This window comes from Acanthaster planci, linkage group LG15 (assembly GCF_054643075.1).
Source record: "Acanthaster planci isolate LZ-2023a linkage group LG15, COTS_SCS, whole genome shotgun sequence".
Lineage (NCBI taxonomy): Eukaryota > Metazoa > Echinodermata > Asteroidea > Valvatida > Acanthasteridae > Acanthaster > Acanthaster planci.
This window is the reverse complement of record NC_141791.1, coordinates 9,013,622-9,040,404: the sequence shown is the minus strand read 5'-3', so window position 1 is coordinate 9,040,404 and position 26,783 is coordinate 9,013,622. Positions and strand designations below refer to the sequence as shown.

The following is a 26,783-nucleotide window of genomic DNA, read 5'->3' as shown; positions in this document are numbered from 1 at the left end:
CTGAATGGTGTTAAGTATGAGACTTGATAAATACCGGTGTGCTGGCATAGTTGGAGTGTGTGAAGTATAGCAAATCGGATGTGAAAGGGGCGAATGACGTGCGAAAACAGTGTGGAAATCATGTGAATATGCTGCAAATTTTTGCAAATGCAGCATGAAACATCTGCGAAAACATTGCGAAAAAATCAGTGCGCAAAAAGAGCAGGAAAGTAGTGTGAAAAGTTTGCGAAAACAGCGTGGAATGTTGCTAAAATAATGCAGAAACTTGCAAAAATGAGAAGCGTGATACAGTGAAATTTCCACACTGGCCCCCCACGCACGACTATTATGCAGTGAAGACTCCATTCCAAGGCTGTGCTGCTCTTGGGGTCGGGGCCGACTCACCACCTGACCACATGGAGTGTGCTGTTGGGCACCAGTATTCTGGTACTAATAGTAGCGATCACACCATCACTAATAGACACTCACTCGATTGTCTGTCCATGCAGCGCGATTGCAAGCTTGTGCTCACCACAGCAAGCTATGCCTACATGGCAAAGTTCTTTTCTTGGATTACCATAAATAAACACTCTCCATTGCTGAGAATAAATTTTTAAAAAGGTGTCCAGATTTTTAGTAATTATACAGGAGTCCCCAAGTCATGAAATTACGGAGCACATGAAATGTGTACGTAATTGCAACAAACTTGCTCTGCTGTGGCAATTGTTGCTGTGATTATTTTCCCACTTATTATTTATTCTTGTGGGGTTGTTTAGCACACAAAATAATAATCAACACTTAGATACTACACGTAGTATTTTGTCACCTGAAAATTTCATTCTACCGATAAATAAAATCAGTTGTTTTGTACATATATCTTAGCTTTGTGTTGCAAATCTAGTCTTTTTGCCGATTGTGTTTGATGTGACAAGTGGGGTTGGTTTTCACTGGGGTCTTCTGATAACATATTACTTTCTGTGCTCATGTGGTACTGGAAAAAGTCAGCGATTGGACTGTCCATGAATGGATCGCAGTTAGCAGTCAGGATGGTGCCTATGGTTGCAGTGGGTTCTTCGTGATGCAGCATGCATGAGGTCCTGTGGCAATTTTTGAAGAGCTTTGCTTTTTTTATCAGTGTCACAAAAGCAATCAATATAGCCGGATACAAGGCATACATGCATATTCCAAAATTACGGTACGTACATGTACATGTACATCTGCGGATACATGTACATCTAAACGTAATTCATATACATGTACATGACAACATGTGCACATGGTAGTGCACATGTTGCACGTCCATTCAGGTTATAGCACTGTGCGATTCTGTTAGGTCCCATTGAGAGTGCAATAAAGGGAATCTACTGTAATTCAGCTGTTCAGTACAGTGTTCAGTGCTGGTCTCTGACCTCCACCAAAGCCAGCTTTGATTTTGCCTGTTGCATTGTATTTATTTTGCCCAATACCCAGAAACAGACAGCCTTGAAATTTTAATGCTGTCTTCCTCAAGTGATCTTCTGGAAATTCCAGAGAATGAAAGATTATACTTTTGTCTCAGACTGATTATTGTCTGCTTTCCATATTCAGAGATGTGCATGTTTGTAACCACAGAGAATAAATGAATAAATGTCTACATGTGTGCACAAATACTACTGAACCCCTTCACGCCGGGACGCGGATAGAGCCGCCGTAAAATTGAGATCCTCAGCCCTCTTTTCAGCTGTTATTCTTGGCCCTTGCTCGAGCGAACATGGTGAAAGAAGGCAGACCCTGGCTCTTGTGTATATGGTAATTGGTCTTTGTGCGTAGCCCAGAAATGAAAAGTCCGAATTCTCATCATAATCACCAGTTTCACAATAGTTCTTACTTTGAAAAGAGGCAACGGAAATGTGGAAGCTTGAGTAGAGCCGCATGCCACCGAAAAATCAGCCTTTTCACCATGTAATTCAAACCTTGCAGAGCACGCAGGGCCACAAACTGAGAATCTGCGTTTTGGTAGTTGGCCTTGGTGGTCAAGCGAGGCTGGAATTCTTGGAGTCAGCTTTCTGGAAGAAATTCCCGTCGTCAAGGGGTTAATGAAGAAAGTTTGCAAAATCATGTAAACATCTTTTCCCACTTGTGGGGGAAAATCTGTGAAATATTTTCCCATTTGTGTGAAAAAGTGTGGAAAATCTTCTCCCACATTGGAGAAAATCTAAAAATATTTTCCCACTTGTGTGAAAAGGTGGGAAAAAGTTTCCCCACTTTAAGGAAAATCTGAAATAATATTTTCCCACTTGTATGAAAAGGTGTCAGAAACTTTTCTCACTTTTGGCACAGTTTTCACAATTTGTCAAATGAAAAGGAATTCCTTGGGAAGAGAAAAAAGTGTGAAAAGATTTTCCCATTTTCAACTATTTCATCATTGGTCAATCTCATCCCTGCAAAGCTCAACAAAGCCTTTGTGAGAGTTTAACGGTTTTGGGTTGAACCTTATGATTGGTTTATGCAGATGTCACTAAATTTAGCATTGTTTACTTTCCCTTTCAGAGTTGTTGCGTCGCCAGGAAGAATTGAACCGTCATGAAGAAACCCAGAGAGAGATGCAGCTGAGGTATGTAAAATTATTTGGAAATTGACTGAACAGGTTGTATTCATTGTGGTTATGGTTAATTTTTTTTAGGTATATGTATAGTGAAGAATGAGAAATGAGCAGAGATATATGACTTGAGCCACAAATTAGTGCATTTCAAATAATTATGCCAACCTAGCTCTGAAAGAAGAGGCAAATATACTCATGTTTTCAAACATTTTTTGAACCAAGCTCGTAGCGATAGTGCTTCGGAATGCATGTGAAGTGTAACATGCTCACCAGTATACTAGCAGTGGGACCCAAATCTGGATTTTCATTCATGCGGTTTCGATTTTGTGATCTGGTTCCAAATTAAAACTGATTATGCAAAATCCAAAAAAGTGACAAATATTTACCCTACTTATAATTGTCTTTGATCCCAGAAAAATGTTTTTCTGTTACTGCTACCGTCTTAACAGCAATCTGATTCGTATATGTAGACCATCATTTTACATGTGAGTGTATTGACTTGTCACTACAGACTGGATACCGAGGGCCAAATTTCTGAATTATCCAGTATTGTCCAGTTTTATCAAGGGACTTTCAGAAACCATTGTGAAACCACTACACAAATGATAATGTAATGGATGGACGGGCCCTCCGATTACAAGGCAACATGTAAGAAATGTAACACAACTTCACTAGATTCATTGGAGACCAGAGTTCCCCTGCCCTTTCAATTGTGAGGTGGCCTGCCCCCAGTTTTTAGAGACTGCCTCATGCATTTTTTGCCAATATTGCCACCTCACAGGTACTAAAAAATATATTTAAAAAATCTTTTGCCTCCTGTATTTTTTTATGTTTGTGTTTCGAAGTTTCTGCACCAAATTTTCAGGCCAATCTGCAAAATTAACCTATAGCATGACACCATGAAATCACTCTGGTCGATCAGTAGCACCCAGCATGCATGCTTGCCTTGTACAAGCCCTGCAACCTTGCTTGGCATGCTTTCACGTATGCATGCCTTGGCACCTGGCCTGAATAGATCTTGCACATGACCTCAAACTTCAGCTCAGTAACCACAATTGGTTTATGGCAGCTCTATAAGCTTTTCATGGCATGGCTCAACCCGATCTGACATATTTTTTTTCTTGTAAGGAGGTAAACTGTTAAGAATCTACACAATTAGCATGAACAAAAATTAAAGCAAGGTGAAAAATTTTCATTGACTTTTTTCACATTGAAACTCTTGTATTTTTTATGTTTTCCTACTTAGGCGCCATAGCCAAATTGACTAAGCGTTCTTCCGTGGTTTGTTGGCATTCTCGCCAATCAGTCCATTGTTGTCAAGGAGGGCGAGAATCCGCAGATTGGACGGCAGTGTGTGCTCTTGCGTGGTTAAGTCAATGTTCAGGGCAGGCTCTGCAATGAAACATGACCGACTTCATGAATACAAACAGCAGGACACAGAATGTCTGTCCTTTAAATACAGTATAGCAAAAGTTCTGATACACTATTCGTGCATTTTATTGACAGGAATAGGCATTCTTTGATCAAGATGTATCAGTTTTTGTTCGTTTTGCAAAGTGTGCATTAAAACAAACCAGCCATATAAAAATCATCTTGACCAGAGCTCTTATATGACGCAGAGGGCACGAACGCATTCATGAGAATTCCACCAATGGCCTTTTCATTGTACCATGCTTCCTGCCTTGATAATATTTGGATAGCCAAAGATAAAAATTCTTACTTGCAGTTTATCTCCTCTGTCATGTCTGTAGGTCTGTCCCTTGATTTTTTTTTACCCATTATAATAGTTGCCCGGTGGTCCAAATTATTTTTCCATTATTGGATGTAAAACAGTCTTTTTTAAAGAAATCAAGAAAAAATCAAAAGCCATTCACTGAGACACCCAATCGAACAAATGTTGACATGGTGGTACTGTTGCTAAGTGATGTGGCCCCAAATTAGCATATCAGACTGATATCAGACTGATATCCTGAGAGCCGCGCGCCCGCATGAAGTTCCCACACTTTTTCCTTGGCAGTGGCCCAAATCTGCTATAAACGACTGTTTGCTGAGTATAGGTTGAACATGTAAAAGACAAAATGGGGCCTGAAAACTGGTTTTAAAAGGGTTTGGTTACGTAATCTTGTCATGCTCCTCAGTAAAAACCAAACCAAAATCATCAAACATGGCACTTTCAAACCAGACCAAACTTGATAAAAAAAGGAAACACACCACGGAAAATAGATAACGAGTTTGACGAATTTGACACTGCAAACCTTGGCACACGGTGCGTGTTCGGACATACGTTGGGCCGCATCACATGATTGTTGTAAAATGCACGTGGTGAGAATTCACTAATAATTAAGAGAGAAGATGCAACGTACAGCATTTCCGTGGCTCAACAATGATATATTCTCACTACATCCGATTATGCTTATGTATATTCAGATAATATCATGTGCATCAATCTCTTAAAGCTCCCCCTTCATGTTCATATAAGGCCAATGATGCTTAAATAGCTGTAAAAGAGGATGTTTGATTTGATTGGATGCATGTTGATCGTAGGAGGACTCGTGCTCAATCTTAAGGCAACCCCGGAGAGAAGCCGATTTTACCGGGCAGACCAGCGCACACTCAACCAGATTTTGTGAGCGAGATGGCCTGTAAACTTGTCTTTCGTTTGGTGAAGCTGGTGTACGTATACATTGTGATAGCATTTTCAAGATTCCTAGTAGTTGTTCCAAAATCTCAAATAACAAAATGCCGTTATCCGTAAATCGCCCCTTTGGCCACGTGCATGTACATATACATGCACATGTGCGTCCATAGATGTACATGTCTGTGCATGTCTGACTGTGAGCCAAACGTCACCAAACCTTGGCGCTTGAAGCATTGGTAAATTTCCACCTCCTCTTTGTTGAAAGGCAGAATCCTTGTGCCTGTTTTATTTTAAATCATACAATTTCCTGTCAACTTGAATAATGTGGTCTGAATATTTTTTAACTTACCTGTATAACTTAATGGGATATCGATGATGAATTCTGAATGGTTGCCCCACAATTATCTCCTTCCTGGCCTGGGCTATAAAGAGGATTTTGTAAAAAAGCGTTGCGTCATGACTGCATGATTTGCTGATCGTAATTGTTACGAACTACTAGTGTGTAATGTCCATACTTGAATCATATCCAAACACTTTCTTTGAAAATTGTGGTTTAATGCTGAATAAGTGTTGAAAGTTATGGATTTACAGTAAACTGTAACATTAAACGGTGGCGTAAGATGATGTTAGTATCTTTACCTTCATCCTACTAAAAAAAAAATCTGGGGGCGCTCCCCTCAAAACATTCAATAATATAACTTATATATCTTGGCATTTATGGAATAATTCCAGGTGGTTTTCAATTTTAGGGCCCACGAGGGGAAGACTGTGCCACAACGCACAAAGCTATTAAAAGAAATAAAGCTACAGAAGCCAAACATAATGTGTTTTCTTTTCTCGTGGACAATGGCGTACTCGACAGCCAAATAAGCCTGATTGTCAAAGGAAAAAGCATGTGGCCGGAACAGTCACGCTGCCACTCCGTCAAAGTTCTTACAAAGGCCTGAAGTACTACGTCACTGTACATCGTTGATATCTAAAATAAGTATGTCTGCCACCTCTGGATAAATAGTCAATTATTTACGATGTGAATATAATGTTCATGGCACAATATTAATCGGCGAAAAAAGTGTCTGAGCTGGCTGGCGCGTTAACACGGTCGAACATGCTTGCAAGCATGGTTACCATGTTCCTGGAGTTCGTATGCCTAGTTCAGTGCAGTTTTTCGGACAGAGAACAGAAAAAGCAGAGATTGCGTGCTCAAGTCACGGTAAAAGTCCCACTTAACGGTTGTTTAATGTATGATGGAATTGTTTTATGGCGAAAGAACGAAACTACAAAAGCCTTCGAATCTGAACGAAAAGTTAAACCATAAACGTACTAATCCAGACGATCACACAATAAATCATGTTTTGAAATGTCAGTAACAATTGTAAAACAAACTTCACGAAACAGGGATTGAATTTTGCATCCGCGTCGTGCCTGCAGTTCAGGAAAATTGGTGGTCTCACTGTTGGTGGGATACGCTCGCTGACTGTTTTTGGACAATTTTACGATCTGAGGCAATCTAGTGGCAGCGTGAACAAGAAATTTTGCATGCTTGTACAAGTTTGCTGACGATCAAGGATCAATGAATTTTGTTTTCCCACAGTGGCGAGAAATATATTACTGCTATTAGTTATCTATGTTTGGTACAAAATTAAGCCATTCCTTCCATGGTCAATTGCAGGCCGAAAGTAGCCTGGTAGCGATTTTTTTTCCCGAGCCGGGAATCCGCTTAATATCGGGCGTATTCATGAGACTTGTAATTTACATAAATCTTGCATATTGTGTTCCTTCCGCGGGCGCACCCGGTTGTCAAGGGCTCTTTTGTTTGGCGGGGACTAGCGTGCTCTCCGTGATCCTGCGGGATGTCTGCGGTGCGGAACAGTTGGTCAATTTCGCGATGCCGCCTTACATTTGCAAATTTTTAAAGAAACCTCCATTTTTATCACAAGTAACCTTCGAGTTTCACTATCGTAGTGATGCAAACACATGCACAATGCCATAAAGCACTGGTTCCTGCTGTGCTGTGCCATTGCCAAAGAAGGCATGATGGATATGCGGCAACCAACGCACGCAGCTGTACAGTTACACATCGAAAAAACATCAATGTTCCATACTGCTGGGCGAGTAGTGAATTTGGCTAATCGCAATTAATCGTTTAATTACGAGTACTGGCAAAAATTTCGAGACGTGAAGAACATGGTATCAACACATTAATACCGTGCTCTCAAGTATAAAATGCACACTATGCAGCAGCACGTGCCAGGGCAAGTTTGTTTTTCTGTGGGTTTTGCTGGTGTAATTTCTTTAACCACTACCAGCCGGGGACTCCGAAATCGGAGCCGTATGGTTTATATGTGTGGCCGGGGTCTCCGAACTCGAACAAAGGAAACAGGGCCCTGTAACAAAAGACCGTACTCCGAACAAAAGACCAGGCTTCTGGGCATGACCGGCATTTTTCACTCTCAAAAGTGGTGATAATCCAGCGCTATTTTGAAACCGTATACCAGGGTTTGGGGTATTTAGAGCAAGCGGATTACCACCGGGGACAAAAGCTCTCCACCACCGCAGCGATGAGCCACACAGCACCGCTGCATGCTAATCTGGCCCCTATTCAAAAGAGGTCAGCAGTGCACTGAGCCAGGTTCGTGAACAAAAGACAGTTGTATAACACCGCACAATCTGGGCTCTGTTTACAAGGCTGCAGGCCTGGCTGAAATATTCGGGCGTCAATGAAGGTCACCTGTCAACTTAGAGTAGTGCCTGAAGATTACTCCGTGCGGCTATAAACGACTGTTAAATGGAATGATGAATTGTTGAAGGATTTTGAAAACGGAAAAAATGATAGTTATGCCGGCCCAGCATCCTCAACGTTGAAAAATGCCCCGGCCCGAAGTGGTTAATATTGAAATCTGGAAATACAATGACATTATTTTCCCTACTTCTATAAAATTATCATGATTACATACGGGTTGTGCTGAACTGGTTATGGCTTAAGCAATTGGATCTGAGTTCATTCATACACGACAATAACATGTTACTCTGGGCTGCTTTTCAACTTCATCTCTGTCTGAGGCTTCATCTCCAAAGCCAATCCCTGATTATAGGTGCCCTGAACCATTTCAATTAATTTGAAATCCCATGAAGTTTGGCTCTTTTGCATCTTACTTGATGTTTTGTGGCACTATCAGACTTACTATTGCATTTTAAAACTCAAAACTTGTATATATGGTAAGTGGTCTTTGTGCGTAGCCCAGAAATGAAAAGTCCGAATTCTCATCATAATCACCAGTTTCTCAATAGTCCCTACTTTGAAAAGAGGCAATGGGAATGTGGAAGGGTGAGTAGAGCCGCATGCCACCGAACAATCAGCCTTTTCGCCGTGTAATTCAAAGTGTGCAGAGCATGCAGGGCCACAAACTGAGAATTTGCAGTTAGGCAGGTGGCCTTCGTGGCCAAGCGAGGCTGGAATTCTTGGAGTCAGCTTTAGGAAAGAAATTCCCGTCAAGGGTTTGATAGAGACAGTATGATTAAAAGAGCTGTAGGTTTCATACCATACAGCCATAAAAAGTACTCATTTCTGACAAACCAACTACAAGTGACCTTGACCTTTCCTGAGCCCTAACTCCCCAGAGTGATTTACTAGGAACCATACCCATTCCAAGACCATATGGTAAACTGTGCACAAAAACTGTTGGACTCTGTTTATTTTGGGTATGCCTGAACCCATTTTAAAGCACAAGCAGTTTATGGGTACAGTACCCAATGCCACAAATTCACAAACTTTACTGGTGTTCAATTCTGTGTGGATAGGGTTAAAGATCACCTCTAAAGAAAACATGAACACTCTTGTCTTGCCTTCCTCATTAACTTGACTTTGCCTGAGTGATTTTAGTGCAGTAAAACCACTTCTTGGTCAGTTTTTGGCAACGCGGCAAAACAACAGTGGCTGCATCAGCCAAATTGTGATTTTTTTGCCAAAAACGCACCTAAATGAGCGACCACTTTTTTTACATCAAAAGAAGAAAGTGCAGAATCTCAATTTTTTTTCTGATTTCGATGTCCTAGACGTCAAGAACAAATGCGCCAGAGGGATGAGCAACGGCGTAGAGAAGAAGCATTGATGAAGCAACAACAGCAGGAAGAATTAATGCGCCGTCAGCAGCAGGGAAGTGGGTTGTCTCTATCTCAACAAGAAATGCGACGCAGGCAACAGTCAGAAGATGCGGTACGTCATGCCAACGTAAGTCAAAGAACGAGAGTTTCAACATTCTCCCAGTGGGTGTGACACATCTGCTTACATTTCCTTTCCAGCAGCATTTTGTAGCCTGCCTGCCTGCCTACCTGCCTGCCTGCCAAACACTCTGATTGAAAAACATGAGTTTACTGCCTGCAACCTACGCAAGTTACCAATACATTTTCCCAGTCCATTACTTGCATTCGCTTAATTTTCGATCACCAGCAGTGCGCCCTCGGTCGCTTGACTCCGCGAAGGCGGCAGCCATGTTCTTCCTCTTTTTCTTCATGCCATTACTATCAGACATATTTTTGTCTGGCTCCGAAAATTTCGACAGGTTTCCTTCACTACCTGTGGTTTCGGTGTCATTTCTTGTTCATGTGTTCTTGTGAGCAGTAAGACAATTCCTTTTCCCATGTATTTATTTTTATTTTGGCCGTTCCTTTCAGCCTTGCGCATGGTGGCAGGCTTTTTTTGTTTGACCTATTTTCTGTTTACCTCTTTCCAGACTTCGCCTAGGTTGCGCTGTGTGTTCTTGTATACATTTCTTGATTCAGAATAAATTTGTATTCGTTTGCCTATTTATTCTGTTTATTTCATGTTTGTGTATACTTTGATTAGCTTCGCCTACAGTTTCGGCGTTTTTTCTTTGGCTGTGCTTCTCTCTCTTTTTGTGCGCTAGGTTAGGTTTCAGAGTTGTGCTTCTAACCCCTAACCCCGAGCACAGTAATTTGCCCTTTCGCTGGGGATTGCTTGGTTGGTAAGGACAGTTGTGTGGCATTTTCATTCCTTGCTAATCCAGGAAATAGGACAGTGTGTAGTTTTACTATTTCCTTCCTTTCGGTCGGTTCGGGGTACGACTGTGCGATACCAGCATCGTGAGTTCGCTCTTCGAGTTTGTTCGCTTCTCACAGCAGTCTGCCGGCCAGTCCCACGCTTAGGGTGATACATCCGGTTGATCAGCTGCATGCCCCTGGGTCTTCTTCGAGCTTCGAGCGTCTTTGGCCCCATACATGCGCCCCCTACTGGCCTTCTGGGGCGTGGCGGAGTCCGCCCATGGGAGCGCTACTGGGTGACTCATAGTCGCAACAGCTTTTCAGCGGGCACAGCTTGGCTTACCGTCCAGCCCGGTAACGCTGGTTGGGCAATCTTAGCATCTTAGATGCTCCATGCGAGCTGTCTTCCAGTACCCAGCAACCTAGCGGCCCATCTACACCCTTCTACTGGCCGTCTGGGGCGTAACAGAGTGTGCCCACGGGAGTGCTATTGGGTGACTCTTGGCCGTATCAGCTTTCGAGCTGCCGCTGCTTGGCTTGCCGTCCGGTCCAGCAATGCCATACTGCAGGTTCCACGAGCGGTTGTGGCATTGGTTGGTTGTCCCTGCCATTGTACCGCTCGCCAATGGGCTTATTCCATCTCTCTTCCCGCTCAGTCCATCCGCCCGGCCTTCAGTATAGAGTGTATCTGACCCCGTCAAATGTTGTTGCTGGGCCGGCTCAGTTATCTACGGTATAGTCCTACCTTGTTTACTCCCGGCACTGTAGTTCAGACTGTTCTTCTCGACAGTCACAGTGTTTGGTGTGACCCCACCCTCTTTACATGACATGCCATGTAGTCTGTGTAGCGGTTGATATACCCCTACGTTGACTTTTTCTTGTGGGCATACAACGGTTATGGCTGGGTAAGTTTGTATTTGGCCTTTCGGGGAATTTCCCTTTCACCTACCTTTGGATGTGGCTTCTCGCATGGGTTCAGTGACTAAGAAATCAGAGGGCTCGTCCTGCTCTTGGTCCGTCAAGGGTTTGCCTTCGGTTACGGCACCTGGGTCGGATTCTATTGAGGCATTGCCTACTCTTTTGGCCACCATGCCCCCCTCCCCGAGCCTTTAGGCTTGCTTCGCCGTCGGGGTTTTCAGCCTCCTGCTGTTTCTGACCCGCTTCCTGCTGACACGCAAGCCAATCCTCCTTCCGGCCAACCTTCTTCACAGTGGACTGACTCAGAAAATTCTGCTGGGCAAAAACGTAAATCATCTGGGGTTTTGTCTTCCTCACATCATTCTTTAGAACATCCGAGGAAGAAACATCATGCCTTGAAGGCTCCAGCTCTCTTTCGACCAAAGATACGCTATGTGCCCCTCCTGAGTCTATTTCAGAATGCATCCGGCGATATTCGCCGCCTCCGGCTACTACACATCCGGACCCGGAGCCCTATTGTCTGCCCCTGGCCTGTTCAGACGATTCTCCAGCTGAGCCTCAAGGTGTTTTTCACCAAACAGGTCCCTCTCAACCCACAATGGATGATTGCTGTATGGTGGGTTTTGCCTCTGGCCCTGAGCTTTCCTCATATATTTCTGGATCTGGACAGTCTCCGGACAAGGACGAGCCACTTTCGGTGAACAACCTTTCACCGTCCGAGTCTCACTTGCGTCTTTCAAAGCGAGAAATGATACAAGTTCTGGGGCTGCCTAAACCAGCACTGGCTGACGATAGAGGGCGACCTTCATTTAAGTGTCGTCTATCGGGACAGTCCTCATCTTCCCCCTCTTTCCAGAGTTTCCTCTCAACTGTTTTTGCGTAGACGCTATAGACAGACTGGCAAAGGCCAAGTGGTGAAATTCAGGCTATTGTCTGCACTGCTTTTTCAAGTTTCCTTCAGGTGATTATGATCACTCTCTCTCTGTGCCAGAATTTCCGAACACGGCAAGAGATAAAGATTTTTCCAAGCAGGGGCAAGTCTTCCAACGTATTTCAAGATAGGAATCTTCAACGGATGGAGACAGCATTGAAAGATGTTGACCAGGCTGCTTACTCGGGTATCCAGTACATGTCTTTTCTTCTCCTCCTCACCGAGTTTTTGTCCCAGGCATGTGAGAAGGGCTCTGATATTTCTTCTGAGTTAGTGACTATGGCCTTTTACTGTCTCAATGATTCCTTGCTTACGGGGTTCGAGCAGTTTGCCAGGGTATCTCTTCGAGCTCCTCCTAGGCCTCCTGGGCATGCTCATCAACCTTTGCAACCTGCTTTGGAACAGACCTGCTACTCGGCTCCAGCTGCTTCCACTGCCCAGTGTGGTGTCACCCGCCGGCCCCTGCGGTCTGTTTGGGGTCGGCGTAGGCAACTGCTCTTCAGTCGTCAATCTTGAACCTGTTGGCAGCCGTCTTCTAACTTTCGCAGGGTCTTGAGGGAGATAACATCGGACAAATGGGTTCTTGATACTCTTCTTTGCAGTTATCTTGAGTTCACAAGTGCCCCTTGGTCCAACACAGTGTTGCGACTAACTCAAATCCCCATAAATCAGTCCAAACGCAAGGCTTTGGAGTTGGAAATCGCAAACCCCACTGCAGAAAAAGGCTATCGTTCCAGTTCCCACGCTCCATGCCTGCAGGGGTTTCTGGTCCACCTTTTATCTAACTCCGAAGAAAGATGTGGGGAAATGGAAACCAAACACTTCCGGATGGAGACACTTCACACAGTTCTTCACTCAATTTCCATTCTGGCTTGAGCATCCTCTATAGACTGCAAGGATGCTTATCTTCATGTTCCCATTCACCCAGATGATCGCAGATTTCTACACTTCTCGTATCGAGATCAAACCTATGAGTTTCGCACTCTTCCGTTTGGGCTTTCCACCACACCGCACCAAGAGTGTTCACCAGAGTGGTGCAAGTGGTGGGGGCTTATCTTTGTTGTTCCGAAGTTCTCATCTTTCAGTACTTGGATGACTGGTTAATCCTAGGTCGATCACCCTGACGGTTTGCGTTCTTACAACTCGTCTCGGATGTCAACCATGACAAGTCAATGACAAATCTGTCACAGATGCCAACATTTCTCGGGGCTGTTCTCGATCTCTGCTGCGGCATGGTTTTTCCTACGAATGCCCGCGTGGACAATCTGATAAAGTGTGTTGCCCTATTTTAAGTTGGTCAATCATTACACGGGCTTGGCTTCAGCTTCTCGGTCTCATGGCCAGTCTTGTCGACCTTGTCCCTTGGTGCCAACTCCACATGAGACCTTTCCAACTCCAGCTCCTGTCTCACTTCAGACCACACACAGACTCACTGGACTTCCACGTCCCAGTTCCAGTTTTTCTAAGTCATCTCCTGACGTGGTGGTCGTCCAAGGCCAACCACCGGCCTTCCCTTTGCCCTCCGGGTCATGACGTGGTACTGACTAGAGACGCTTTGACCTACGGGTGGGGAGCCAGGCTGCGGCCGAATCAGATCTCAGGCCAATGGGAACCAGCCATGCGGACTCCCACATAAATGTTCTTGAGCTGCAGGCAATCTTCAATGCTCTATGTCATTTCCTGCTGCTCCCGACAAACAAGACGGTGCTAGTGCCATCAGACAACGCTGAGGCTGTCGCCTACATCAATCGTCAAGGGGGTACTTGTTCGCCTACCCTTTGCTTGCTGGCCTGGGATCTACTTCAGTGGTCCATTTGTCATTCTGTCCTGGTACTTGTCAAGCGTATTCCCGGTATACAGAACAATCAGGCCCATGCTCTCTCGTGGTACAAGGTTTGCCCAACAGCCTACACTTCCCCCCCCCATTTTGCTGATTCCAGGAGTCCTATCAAAGATAGAGAAAAAGCATTGAGGAATTCTTCTCATTGCTCCTTTCTGGCCGAGGCAGCCATGGTTTCCCTGCGTCGTGAGGCTGTTAGTCAACATTCCTTTGTTGGTCCCTTAGCGCCATGGCCTGCTTTTCCAACCCGGCTCTCGCCATCTCCATCTGCATCTCTTCACCTATACCTAACGTGTTGGATATCGTCCGATGATCCTTTCAGTAGGCAGGGTTTTTCTCAAGATGCTGCTGCCCTGGCTGCCAGAGGCAGACAGCTGTCAACGAGAGAGATCTATGAAAGGCGCATTCCACATATCAACTCCTGGTGTAGACAACATTCTGCGAAGCTGGCCGAAGCAACTCTTTCCCTTGTAACAGAGTTCTTCTTGCATCTCTTCCGTTTTAGCCTCGTCGTTTCAACAATCAGGAACTACCGTTTGGCTTTGGCGGCTTTCCACGGTGGGTTTCCTGATGGATCCTCTATCTCTAACAACACTTTGATCCATCATCTTCTTTGGGGCATGTTTATTGAACGCCCCCAACCACACGACTTGTTCCTTCATGGAATCTGGCAGATGTCCTTCAACTTTTAGCTAGCCCCCCTTTCGAACCTGTGGGAGAAGCTACCCTACTTCATTTGGGTGTGAAGCTGGTCTTCCTTTTAGCCACGGACTGGCCGTGCTCAAGATGGGATCTCAGTAGCTCCAGTTACGGTCATGCAAGTGGATACACTTGAGATGGTGAGTTGTTCTTTGTGCTTACCTCTTGCAGTCCTTTGCTAATTTGTTATTTTTGTTCATTGCAGGCTATATGTGACTCCCCCTGGGGTTCAGGGTTGTCAGTGCGCTCTCGCCTTCCCACTGTTCTCTGGTTCGGTGCTACTCTGCATATGTATTGGTTATCTGCGTAAATTGCATGCAGTAGACTCTCCCCCCACCTAGAGTGGGATGAGTCTACTACTGCATACCTACCACATTACCAATCTCCCTCCCTCCTCCCCTCGTGGCCTCAGCGCACTTTGTGCATCGAAAAAGAGGAAGAACATAGCAGCTGCCTTTGCGGGAGTCGAGCGAATAAGGGCGCACTGCTGGTGATCAAGAATTTAGTGACTGGAAGTAATGGACCATATACGTATCGGTAATCTGGTAGGTATGCAGTAGTAGACTCGTCCCACTCTAGGTGGGGCAGATTTTCCATGTTGGCTTTTATCATTTTTTTCTCACTTATTTGTCACTCTTCCTTGTAGCAAAGTGTCCTGGCTTGCTGCTTTGTCTGTGAGTGTATCTTGTGTTTTATTTTAAGTCCTTTTAGCTTTCCAGCTGTTGTCATTTGTGAGTTAATAGTCTATTTTGTTTTGCTCGTCTTACAATGTGGAGCCAGATTAATATTGACATTGGTCAGCAGGGTGACATACTTGTAAGCCAGCCTCAGTATTCAGATACACTCCCTTTGTTCTGACTGTGGAGTTACATACCTGCCAACCATTCCAATTTTGGCGGAATTATTACAAAATTTAAATGTAGACTTTGAATTATGAATTTTAGCCCTGAAAATACGAGTTTTAGAAATTTCTTTAAAACGGCTGTAGCAGAGACGAACCTAATTCCTAAAAATGGCCAGAGCGGAAGTTAATAAAAGGTGCTTAAATGATTACATGGTATGCCAATGTTATGCTAAATAGAATATCAATAGCCATCAGTCATGTCTCCACTCGTATTGAATGCATTATGGATTTTTTTGTGCGGCTGCAAGTGCATCCTCGGACACTTTTAGCAGGCAACATGGTTTAGCTGCCTTTGCGGGAGTCGAGCGAATAAGGGCGCACTGCTGGTGATCAAGAATTTAGTGACTGGAAGTAATGGACCATATACGTATCGGTAATCTGGTAGGTATGCAGTAGTAGACTCGTCCCACTCTAGGTGGGGCAGATTTTCCATGTTGGCTTTTATCATTTTTTTCTCACTTATTTGTCACTCTTCCTTGTAGCAAAGTGTCCTGGCTTGCTGCTTTGTCTGTGAGTGTATCTTGTGTTTTATTTTAAGTCCTTTTAGCTTTCCAGCTGTTGTCATTTGTGAGTTAATAGTCTATTTTGTTTTGCTCGTCTTACAATGTGGAGCCAGATTAATATTGACATTGGTCAGCAGGGTGACATACTTGTAAGCCAGCCTCAGTATTCAGATACACTCCCTTTGTTCTGACTGTGGAGTTACATACCTGCCAACCATTCCAATTTTGGCGGAATTATTACAAAATTTAAATGTAGACTTTGAATTATGAATTTTAGCCCTGAAAATACGAGTTTTAGAAATTTCTTTAAAACGGCTGTAGCAGAGACGAACCTAATTCCTAAAAATGGCCAGAGCGGAAGTTAATAAAAGGTGCTTAAATGATTACATGGTATGCCAATGTTATGCTAAATAGCATATCAATAGCCATCAGTCATGTCTCCACTCGTATTGAATGCATTATGGATTTTTTTGTGCGGCTGCAAGTGCATCCTCGGACACTTTTAGCAGGCAACATGGTTTAGTGCAAAACCAGTGTGCTCGCTCATGGAAGGACGTTAGGTTGTTTTGCCACATGCATGCATTTTCTGGAATACTGTTAGCTGAATTTCATTAATTGAAAGCTGAGTTTCTCAGAGATTTCAAAATGAGCAACACCAGTAAAGAAAAGAAATGTGTTTTGCAGAAATACAGGCCAGAATATTCCCGGAAATTCTTAGTACTGTCTTCACGTACATTATGACTTCTGTTCCACCGACTTCAGCATTAGCCACGGCAGATCAAGCGACATAGAGAAACATAACCCCAAACAGTCGCTAAATATGCAAATTCCTTTGCGTCTGATTCAATTCGCTAAGTCTCCCACGTACCCCTATCATACATACCCCTATCCAGCCTACATAAGCAAATTTCCCATGTGCCTATTGCAATTTGCTGAAAAGACTTGATTATGCATGCTGGCCCCTGACCCAGAGGGAGGATATTCTTCGTCAACCCAGGTCAGGAATCCTCCATCCAGTGCTGAACGATCTTCACTGGATGTGTTGGACGTTGTCCAACGATCGTTCAGAGCATCAGGCCTTTCTGCAGACACTGCGTCCATGGCAGCACAGGGCCGACGAGCTGAGCTGCGGCATCTGAGGCTTGCCCAGACTGTAGTTAAGATACAGCAGGAGGGGGCTGGTGAACTGCAGAGGTAGAAGCAGTCTTCCCAGAAAGGCCAGGAAGGTAGCCGGAAGACAGGGTGACGTACAGAGATCGAAAGCCCCAACGGCGCATGAGGCCGGTGGGCTCTGTTCCGGGCGCAAGTGGTGGTAAGCCCGCATGGTCTGGTATTGTCTCTGCGATGTTCCGTGAAGAGTCAACACCTTTGTCACGGCCTGTTGTCCCAGTTGAAAGGGCGTCTGAAGACAGTGGCACCAGGAGTGATGTGGCCAGTGTAGATAGCACTGGCGGCATAAGGTCGCTCCGGCGCATAGTCTTGTAAGCCAAGCCAGTGTCAGGCATTGCCCACGGTACATTTTGACAAGAAGTTGTCACCTGTCCGTAATGCTTGGGAACTGGGACACAGTGGTGTTGCGCCCAGACCTAGCTAGCAGGGAAAATTTCCACCCTGAGTGCAGCGCCACTCTGCACTATCGTTGACTGCTGTACTTCGGTGTTACTTTTGGGACCTGAGCCTTCAGATATCGCAAACACTGCAGCTCAGACCCTTGAAGTGTGGCGTGGGCTAACCCTGAACTGAACCAAGATGGTATTACCAGCAGGGATTAGCCGTGGAATCACAAGTTTAGCAAGATGCCAATCGATCCTCCACAGACCAATTCCTGTCGGTCTATAGGGGAATGTAGGGTCATGGAATTCGAAACGTTTCGCACTTCTTCCCAAACCCAAACAAACCCAGGGTCAGCTTATTGACCCTACATACATACCAAGGAAAGAGGGGAACCACGGTATTGATCATTTGCACTGCCTCACGGAACCCCCAACAATCCTAGGGCAGCCCCGTTGACCCTATGTATCGCTTGGGGGTATAATAGCGTAGAGTCAACAATCTATAAAATGCGCACACATGAGAAGAGAAAAATACCACCAAAACAAGAAAATACACATATTAACTCGGGAACTATAGAATGTGCATTTATTACAATGCGTTACGGTTTGATCAGATTATCACAAAGGTTTGGAAACGAAACGGAACCTCGATTAACTCGAAAAAGTAAAAAAGATACGTCCGTTTAGAATCACCCTAAGGAAAAGAAGGACGAACATGGGGGCCCATTCTACTATGCATCAAGGGACTAGAGGGCGCACTACGGTTGATAAGTTTCTTCTCCCACATTAGTGTGGGTCGGGTCTCCTAATGCTACTTGGCCTTGTCCAGCCTATATATGCAAACTTCCCATGTGCCTATTACAGTTCGCTGAAAAGACTTGATTATGCATGCTGCCCCCTGACCCACCACAATGCAATGCGGTTCCGCCACCATGTTGGTCCTTCTTTTTGAAACGGAGAAGTTCCCCAGAGCCAAAGTGGGGAAGGACAGGCGTGAACAGCTGGACAGGGGTAAGTATCACTAGGAGACCCAACCCACACTAATGTGGGGGAGGAGTCTCCTGCATTCACATACCCCTGTCCAGCCTACATATGCAGGCATATATAGGCAGGTGCTACTCAAGCGAACACTCACTATTCTACAACAAAGGAATAGCATCTACGATGAGCATTTCTTTGTTCGGTGAGGGACAGCGCTGGATGCTGTCCCAATCGCTGAGCGGTAGGGTTGCTGCACCGTGAGTCATCTCACTTTGCCGGACATCCTTGAGGTAGCTCTCGGTGAAGGTGGAAAGAGATTTCCAACAAGCCACTTGGCAAATGTCTGCCAAGGAGACACCTCTGAAGAACAACCAGGACGCAGAGGCGGCCAGAACATCATGGGCTCTGATGTGAGATCGAGTCGTCTCGTCATGTCGAGTCGGCCTGTCTTGACTTGCAAAGACAATGGCCAAGACCGTCCAATGAGCTATGGGTCTTTTGCTGCTGGATGAAAGGGTTTTGTGGTTGTGATGAAAAGTCTGGAACCATTCTCACAGCGAGGCTTGGTCCTCACGAGATACCATTTGAAGGTACGAACCGGACACCACTTCTTGTCGGAGCTATCTGCTGAAAGAGAGGTTATATTAGGGACGAAAATGTCTGGAGGCCAGAAGACAGGCGTCTGGTTCTTTTGGGAATTTGATGGCTGGGATAAGACGAACTCTGCTGCTCCCAGCGTATGTGACCTTCAGCAGTTGACAGGGCATGCAGTTCACTGCCGTATCTGGAGGTAACGACCACCAGGAAGAATGCCAGCTTGATTCTAAGATGGAAATCAGATGCATCCGACAGTGGTTCGAAGGGAGGACCGGTGAGAATGCGCAAGACGTTACCAAGGTCCCAAGAAAGAACAAGGCGTTTGACGTGAGGACGCTCGACAAACATTCCCCAAAGTACATGGTGGATGGCAGTGTTAATTAATTAATGTTTTACTAATTCTAATCTAGATCAAATGTAGAACATCTTAGAAGCTAAAATGGCACCCCAAAAAAAATCACGTGTAGGGACTTGCTGACAGTGGGTTGTTTAATAGCCTTAGTGCTGCCGCCCGCTCAACTTAAGCACAGATGCACTGCTCACATGGTGACTGTCCAATCACAACCCTTTACAGCACCAAGTGAGATGCGTCCCTGCTTCGGTGCTGCATGTGTGTTTTTTGTGTAGCCTAATCTCACCGGAATAAAAAATGTTAAAATTTCTGGCATTTCTCTGCAGATACATGCATCATATTGAATTCCATTAATTCCGGCTTTATCCGTTTTTGTGAACAGACAAAAGCCTAAACAGACAGAGCAAGCAGCAAAAGTAGACATTCCTCATAATACGTAAGATGAAGGATCAGGTGGCCAAGGTTTTATTTGTCTAAACATCCAACAAAAAAATTCAGCTCTTTTAAAACTTAATAAAATGATTTTATCTGACTTAGCCCACAACACACCAAAAAATAAGTGGAAAGAAATTATTATTTTGGAGTGGCTCAGCAAGTCCTGATGAAAAAAAATGTAGAATAAATCCACCTCAGCTCTGCAGAAAAAGATATCTCCCCAGGAGTGATTGACAGCTCTATTGTTGTGTTAGACACAATGTATCTTTTGAAGTTTTTGGGTCTGGGTCACATATCTTTGAAGATGCAGCTATTACTAGGAAGACTTGCTGGGCAGATGTTTTGATCATCAGCCAATTAGTAAGTTGATTCTTTGCAAGCGAAGCAGCCATTGGTAGGATTGTTACAGTTGCCCAGAAACAGTATTACAATGGAAAATCCTGGGCCCTCTCCAGCATGCTGCCTGGACCCCAGCCAGGCTTTTTTTCCCCCTAGTGAGTGGATTACCACTTGGTTGTAAAGCCTTGGATAAATTAGATAATGGTCCTTCATCTCCTTTTCTTGACATTAATTTGTCATATGCAGCAAGGTATGAGACAGAGAGAACCCCCCTGCTTTGTGTTGGTCATTGTCTCACAGGAATCTGGGGAATTCCTTTCAGACATCTTGGGGGATGCTTTAAGTAACAATAGTCTGGAATGTGTATAGGGATTGGACATGTTGGGGGTACCCCTCGGTCTCATTTCTTGCTGAGTATATAATTTGTGGCAAATAGCCTGGTGTAGACATTTTCCAGGCTTCCAAATTTATAAACAACTTCTTCAAAAAAACATTTATCTTTTTTGAAGAAAGAAAATATTCTGCTGAACAGGCAAAATGAATATACAGTGTATTCCATCTCCCATTCGTTCTCACTTCTTTTTTTCTTGAAAGTCCTATGTTGTCAATAAAAGGACATTGCTTACACTCCGACAACCACAAGTATGTATTGTTGTTGAGGTACATAACTGCATTAAAATTGTCCTTGTTTAGCAGAAACAGAGTGAACATGCGGTCGCCTCTGTTGTTTGTGTTGGCCAAACGTTTAAATGGTTAAATTTATTAATAAGCACTGTATGCTCAGTGCTTGTCCAAGAGCTTGCGGGAAAAATCGAAGCAAAATCGGGCAAATCGAAGTGTTGCTAAACTAAATGTTTAGCAAATAAAACTTAAATTCCGACCCTTACTTCAGATTCTATGGATTGTATAAAGATGCCTACACTCTCCATATTTGTGATTTCCTTAACTTGTAAAATCATGATTGGGCAGCTGTATGTTTACATTTATTGTAAAGTGTAGAGGGGAATAGGTGAACAATAAATTTGTTTAGCATGTACATTTCACATGGGAGACTCAAATTTGATTGTTGATATAAATATCACAAGAGCAGCTCATGGAAAGCAATTGTTTTACCTTTGCACTTTGTTAATGGGTGTTACAGTAATCAGGGGTATTGTACAGTACCCAGATAAATGGATGGTGTTTGATCTGTAACTAAGATAGGAAGGTTTTGGATGGCAAAGCAATGGAACTTTATATGTGGCCAAGGTAACAGTCATAAATTTTTCTCAACAACATGCAGCTTCGAGTTGGTAATGAAAGCCGACAGCAGCAGCAGCAACAGCAGCAGCTACAGTTGATCCCTCATGTGAACGAGCAGCAAGGCATTGGTAGCAAGACACAGCTTCAGCAGGCAGGTGTACTTGTCATGCACCCTGTTGCTGTCTGAATGCAGTCACTGTTGTTGCCACATTCATTCATGTGATATAGTATTATACAAATACAGCATGATTTGACAGGAAGAAGTGGGAATTACTTACTGTCCCAAGGTGTAAGTCAGCTTGACTACCTTCCTATGCGAAGTGTAATTCCCACTGTAAATAAACCATGCTGTATTTGTTTCACTACACCTCATAAATATTCAATTAAATGTTCAATTCTGCAGGTTCCGACTGAGAAGCCTCTTCAAAATCCACCTTCTTGTCTTAACAGTATTTTTCTAGGAACCTCACTGCCTTGTCAATAACTGCCCTTGTAGATTTTGCATCTTCATTCAGCACAATACATAAGTGCACAATAAGTTCAAGTTCATATTCAGATGTAGACGGAAATCTAAGGCTACTTTTACCCACAGACGCCATTGTTTCTCAACTGCTAATTTCTGTGTACGCTCGAGTGCAGATGTGCACAGCAACATGGCTTCAATTGTCTTTTGCTGACATATGTTTTGGGTCTTATCTGTAAAAGTTATTAGGATACAACTCCAGAAAGACTACATGACACAGACTACATATTTACGCGGTGGGTTTCAGAGGGGTTTTCTGGTGCTATCAGAAAAACTACCGCATGGCAATGAGGCAGATACTCATCATTATGACGTCACATGATCACATATCATTTCTACTTCCCAGATGTGAGGTGGAATCAGCCAATGACATACTCTGATTTGCTCATGAATATTTACGAGGTGTAGTAATTCTAACTCTATACAGACCTGTCATTCATCTGCACACACTTGTTTTTGCTTCCCTAGCTGTCTTTTTTTTTTCTGCTCGGTAAAAAATGCTGTATGTGGCAACAATGGTAAATTTGTCAGTGCTGTTTTCCCCTCATTTTTCCCTCTCCTTTTTAACAATTCAAAACAAATTATCTGCTTCAGATGAAGCTGGAAGAATGACCTAGTGCATCGGTATCTGAGTTGGTTGTTTTGGGAGTAAATTGGAAACAATTTGAAAATCATTTTGGATTTGAATCATGACTAAAATCATACCCCTGTCTATCCCTATAGCTTGTCATTAATTTCCATATAATTATTTTCTCCTATTTTCTTGAATTTTTTTGCTTGCATTTGCATTTGTAAAGTACATAAAAATAACGTCACATTTATGCCTCCATTGTAGCAACAGTCTTTTGGCCTTTTGAAGGTCACCTTAGCAGTTCTTTTGAAAAAAAAATTCAGGTACTCTCTGAATGTTTGAGTAAATGGGCCAACCAGTTCATGGACGAACGCATCCGCATTTATTCATATTATGCCAATCTATGGAGGCCAGTGCTGATAACTTCCTCATATATTTCAAAATATAAACATGGGCTTGAAACAGCTGTTAAGTATAATTCAGGACTTACCTACGAACCATGCAATCACTCCCTCTTTTTTAATTGTCAGCCCCTGGCTGTCCAATGAAATACAATACTTATTCATTCTGGGAACACAAGAACATCTCTTGTTCACAAACTCCATGTTATGCAAGCAGAGTACAACTAACACGGGCAGACACGCATCATTATGCAAAATGGGGAAGTTTGCACCTTCTGCATTATGGATAAACTGGAGCATCCTCCAGAGGTGATTTGTTCACTTAGAATTGCCCTAAAAATAAATTCCGAAGGTGTTGCTGGTTTGTTTTCTGCATTCGGTGAATTTTGAAAATACAGATAACAATGGCAGGGATGATGCATGTGATACTGTGATGACTGGTGTTATACCCTACCCACATTACTAAACAGATCACTCAATTAATACTTTATGTGTATGTGATGACATTTGGATTTGCTTTAGTTGTCCTGTTATACATGAACAAATGTGTTATAAATTTGTACAATCAAAAGGAGATTGACAAGAAGAAACAAAAGGGATTCACATATTGCTTTCATTGCAAAATACAGCTCATCAAAGGCTTTTGGTGATCCATAGCATGATACATTTTATTTCACTTATTGAGTAATACTTATAAATAGCTGATGATACAAACAGCAATCAGAGCCATCAGGGGCAGTGCCAGAAGCCTAATTCATGTGTAAATTCTTCACACGGAAAATGACATAAAGTGAACATGTAACGACACGGGTGAGATTTCTCAGCTTTTTAGCTGATTTCAGCTTTTGTTGTTTTGGGTTTCACCTTTTTTCCTCTGGCTGTGCACAGAGGTATAGGAGATTTTCACCATGAAGCTTCTTGATGCCATTTTCAGCTGTTTTCAGCTATTATCATTGGTCAATCTCACCCCTGCAGCATATATGGAAGCTACTTAATATTGGATTGACTGGATAGAGGACATTTTTGTGGGGAATTTCAGTAGTTTTGTACTGGACATGTTTACCTTAGGTAGCCTAAACGTAGCAAAATGGTACTTGCCATGACATGCACAGTATTAACCACTTCCTGCCGGAGACTTCGGAATCTGAGACATATGGTTTATATGCATGGCCGGGGTCTCCAAACTCGGACAAAGGAAACAGGGCCCTGTAGCAAAAAAACGTACTGCAAACAAAAGACCAGGCTGCTGGGCATTACCGACATTTTTCACTCTCAAAAGTGGTGATAATCCAGCCTTGTTTTGAAACCGTATACCAGGGCGAGTGGAGAGCCAGCGGATTACCACCAGGGACAAAAGCGTGCCACCACCGCAGAGATGAGCCACACAGCACCGCTGCATGCTAATCTGGCCCCTATTGAAAAGAGGTCAGCAGTGCACTAAGCCAGGTTCGTGAACAAAAGACAGTTGTATAACACCGCACAATCTGGGCTCTGTTTACAAGGCTGCAGGCCTGGCTGAAATATTCGGGCGTCAATGAAGGTCACCTGTCAACTTAGAGTAGTGCCCAAAGATTACTTTGTGTGGCTATAAACGACCGATAAATAAAATGATGAATTTTTTAAGGATTTTGAAAACGGAAAAAACGATAGTCATGCCGGCCCAGCATCATCAACATTGAAAAATGCCCCGGCATGAAGTGGTTAAGAACATTTGGGAGTCTCTGTATTAAGCGCTCATCAGGTATTTGCTGTTGCCAAATGTCCCAATACTATCAAAACAGCAATTGATGAAAATGCAAAGCCCCACCTGCAGAACACTCAATGTGTCATTAGTACTCAGTAGCTTACTGGGCCTTTACAAAGCCATAGAACAGGTTGAAAATTATGTTACAAAACCTGTTTCATGGTGTTCATTTCATCCTTGAAGATATTTTTAAACTAGTGAGGCACTTTTTTCACTGGGGAAGCACAAATTTTAAGGGTTAAAACTGGTGCCCATCAGCTCCTCAGTTTGCTGTTTAAACAACTTGTCAACAGCCTGGGCTTAGAGCTTTGCCAAGGAAGAAGCATGGGAACTGGACAGTAAAACAGTGTGTGAGAACTGAGATGAATTGATGCCCAGTCCTGAGTTATGCTATAGGTTCAGTGATAGACCAACTGGAAAATAGAGGGCAAGTTTAAGTGACAACTACATGTATAGTTAACTGTAGTTCGACTAACACCTCCCGAACGATGGATGGTTTGGACTATGTAGCTGACCATTTGGGACCAGCATCAAGGGCATGGTCCCATCGCTGGGTTATCAATAGCCAATTTTATTTCATCATTACAGAGGGAACCATTCACACGAAAATAATCATATGAGATTTCAGTCTCCATGTACGCTGCACCAGGGTTTTAACTGGGAACTTTTCAGTGCTGGCTGTTTTTGCACAGGGTGTTGGTTATATGCACTCGCAAGCCAACCATGCACATGTACACACACCCATGCATACATTATACATACATTCGTACATGCGCGTCAATGCTTTCAGAGAGATTTCCTTTTCAGATCACGTGAGACCTGTAACCCTGGCTTAAAATTACTTTTTATGACATGTTTTTCTTTGTGCATGGGAAAATCTTTTCACCTACCGGTACCGTATTTGATGCAAGAAATAAGAATTAAAATGCACGCAGGAGTGCAGAATTAGTGTGTTGCCTTCATGCACTTAGTTACATGTACTTACATGTAGGCTGATATCCTTTCCTCTTTAAGGATGCCCACATCTTGAAATATAGAGGCTTTGTAATGCATTTTACAACCTCTTATTGCAACTATTTGTCTTTTTTCCCTTGCAGTTTAGGCAATGCACATTTTAATTTAACTGTTTCTTCTTATTGTTACATATTGGTCTGAAATTCCTGAAGGTTAAAATGAACTAATAATAGGTTTACCAAAATTGTAAATGTCAAGGTTTGTAGAGTGAGTTGGCACTTTTCCCACCCAGTCTGGCTCCATTTTCAAAATTTCAATCCGCATGTTCAGGATTTTGGATTTTCCGGGCACGGACTGTATTGCCTTACTGTCCACCCGTCCATGGTGTATTCCATCCACAACCATTTCCATGGATTTGCAATTTTAGGTGCGGTCTTGTAAATGACTCTATCCAAATCAGAACCTCTATGGAAAATTGTACATTTGTGTTGCACTAACATTACGATGAATTTCTGCCCAAAAATTGTTTAAAAACCTGTACAGAACAATACAAAACTGCGTGAGAATACATGACACAAAAACTTTGTGCAGCCCGTACCAGTTGTCATGAAGCCCCCCATCAGTGAAAGTGAAAATTTGATAAGATCACGAGACAAAAAAGTACATTGTGCATGCTAAATAATTTATAAACATTCTCCTCTATACAATTTTTCTTAGCTCAAGTCTTTCGGTGTTCCAATATTGTCAGAAAATTACAAGGTGGCACTGTCAGTTTGATGAGTTTTGACAATGAAAAATAAGCTGGCCAGAAATAACCTATTTGTGAACAGATTATACATGTAGAATGTCGAGATTAAAGGTAATTTACTGATGGAGAGAGATGTTATAAATAAATGTACATGGTGATCACATTGTAAAAATGCTGCCGATGAATAGCCAATGCCCACTAGCTGTAGGGTAGCGCAGGGTTTTTGAATGCATACTCTGTGCATCTTGCAAACTCTGTACATGTGTAGTTGGTTGGAAAAAATTAGCATAAAAGGCGCATCATTATATTACGCAAATAAGTCTTGTTTGTTAGATCCTGGCTGGTAACTTGG

General features: G+C 43.3%; 1 protein-coding gene across 3 annotated transcripts in view; it reads left to right on the top strand.

Annotated features, from left to right (window-relative positions):
• Window positions 1-26,783, top strand: part of LOC110977607 (uncharacterized) — a 116,329-nt gene that overhangs the window by 36,561 nt on the left and 52,985 nt on the right. For 2 of the 3 annotated variants that reach the window (XM_087146932.1, XM_022231872.2), the window contains exons 5-7: window positions 2,509-2,572; window positions 9,252-9,426; window positions 21,531-21,641. In XM_087146932.1, coding sequence (XP_087003058.1) covers window positions 2,509-2,572; window positions 9,252-9,426; window positions 21,531-21,641 — 350 coding nt within the window. The remainder of the gene's footprint in view (window positions 1-2,508; window positions 2,573-9,251; window positions 9,427-21,530; window positions 21,642-26,783) is intronic. The other variant, XM_022231873.2, reaches the window with a different exon arrangement.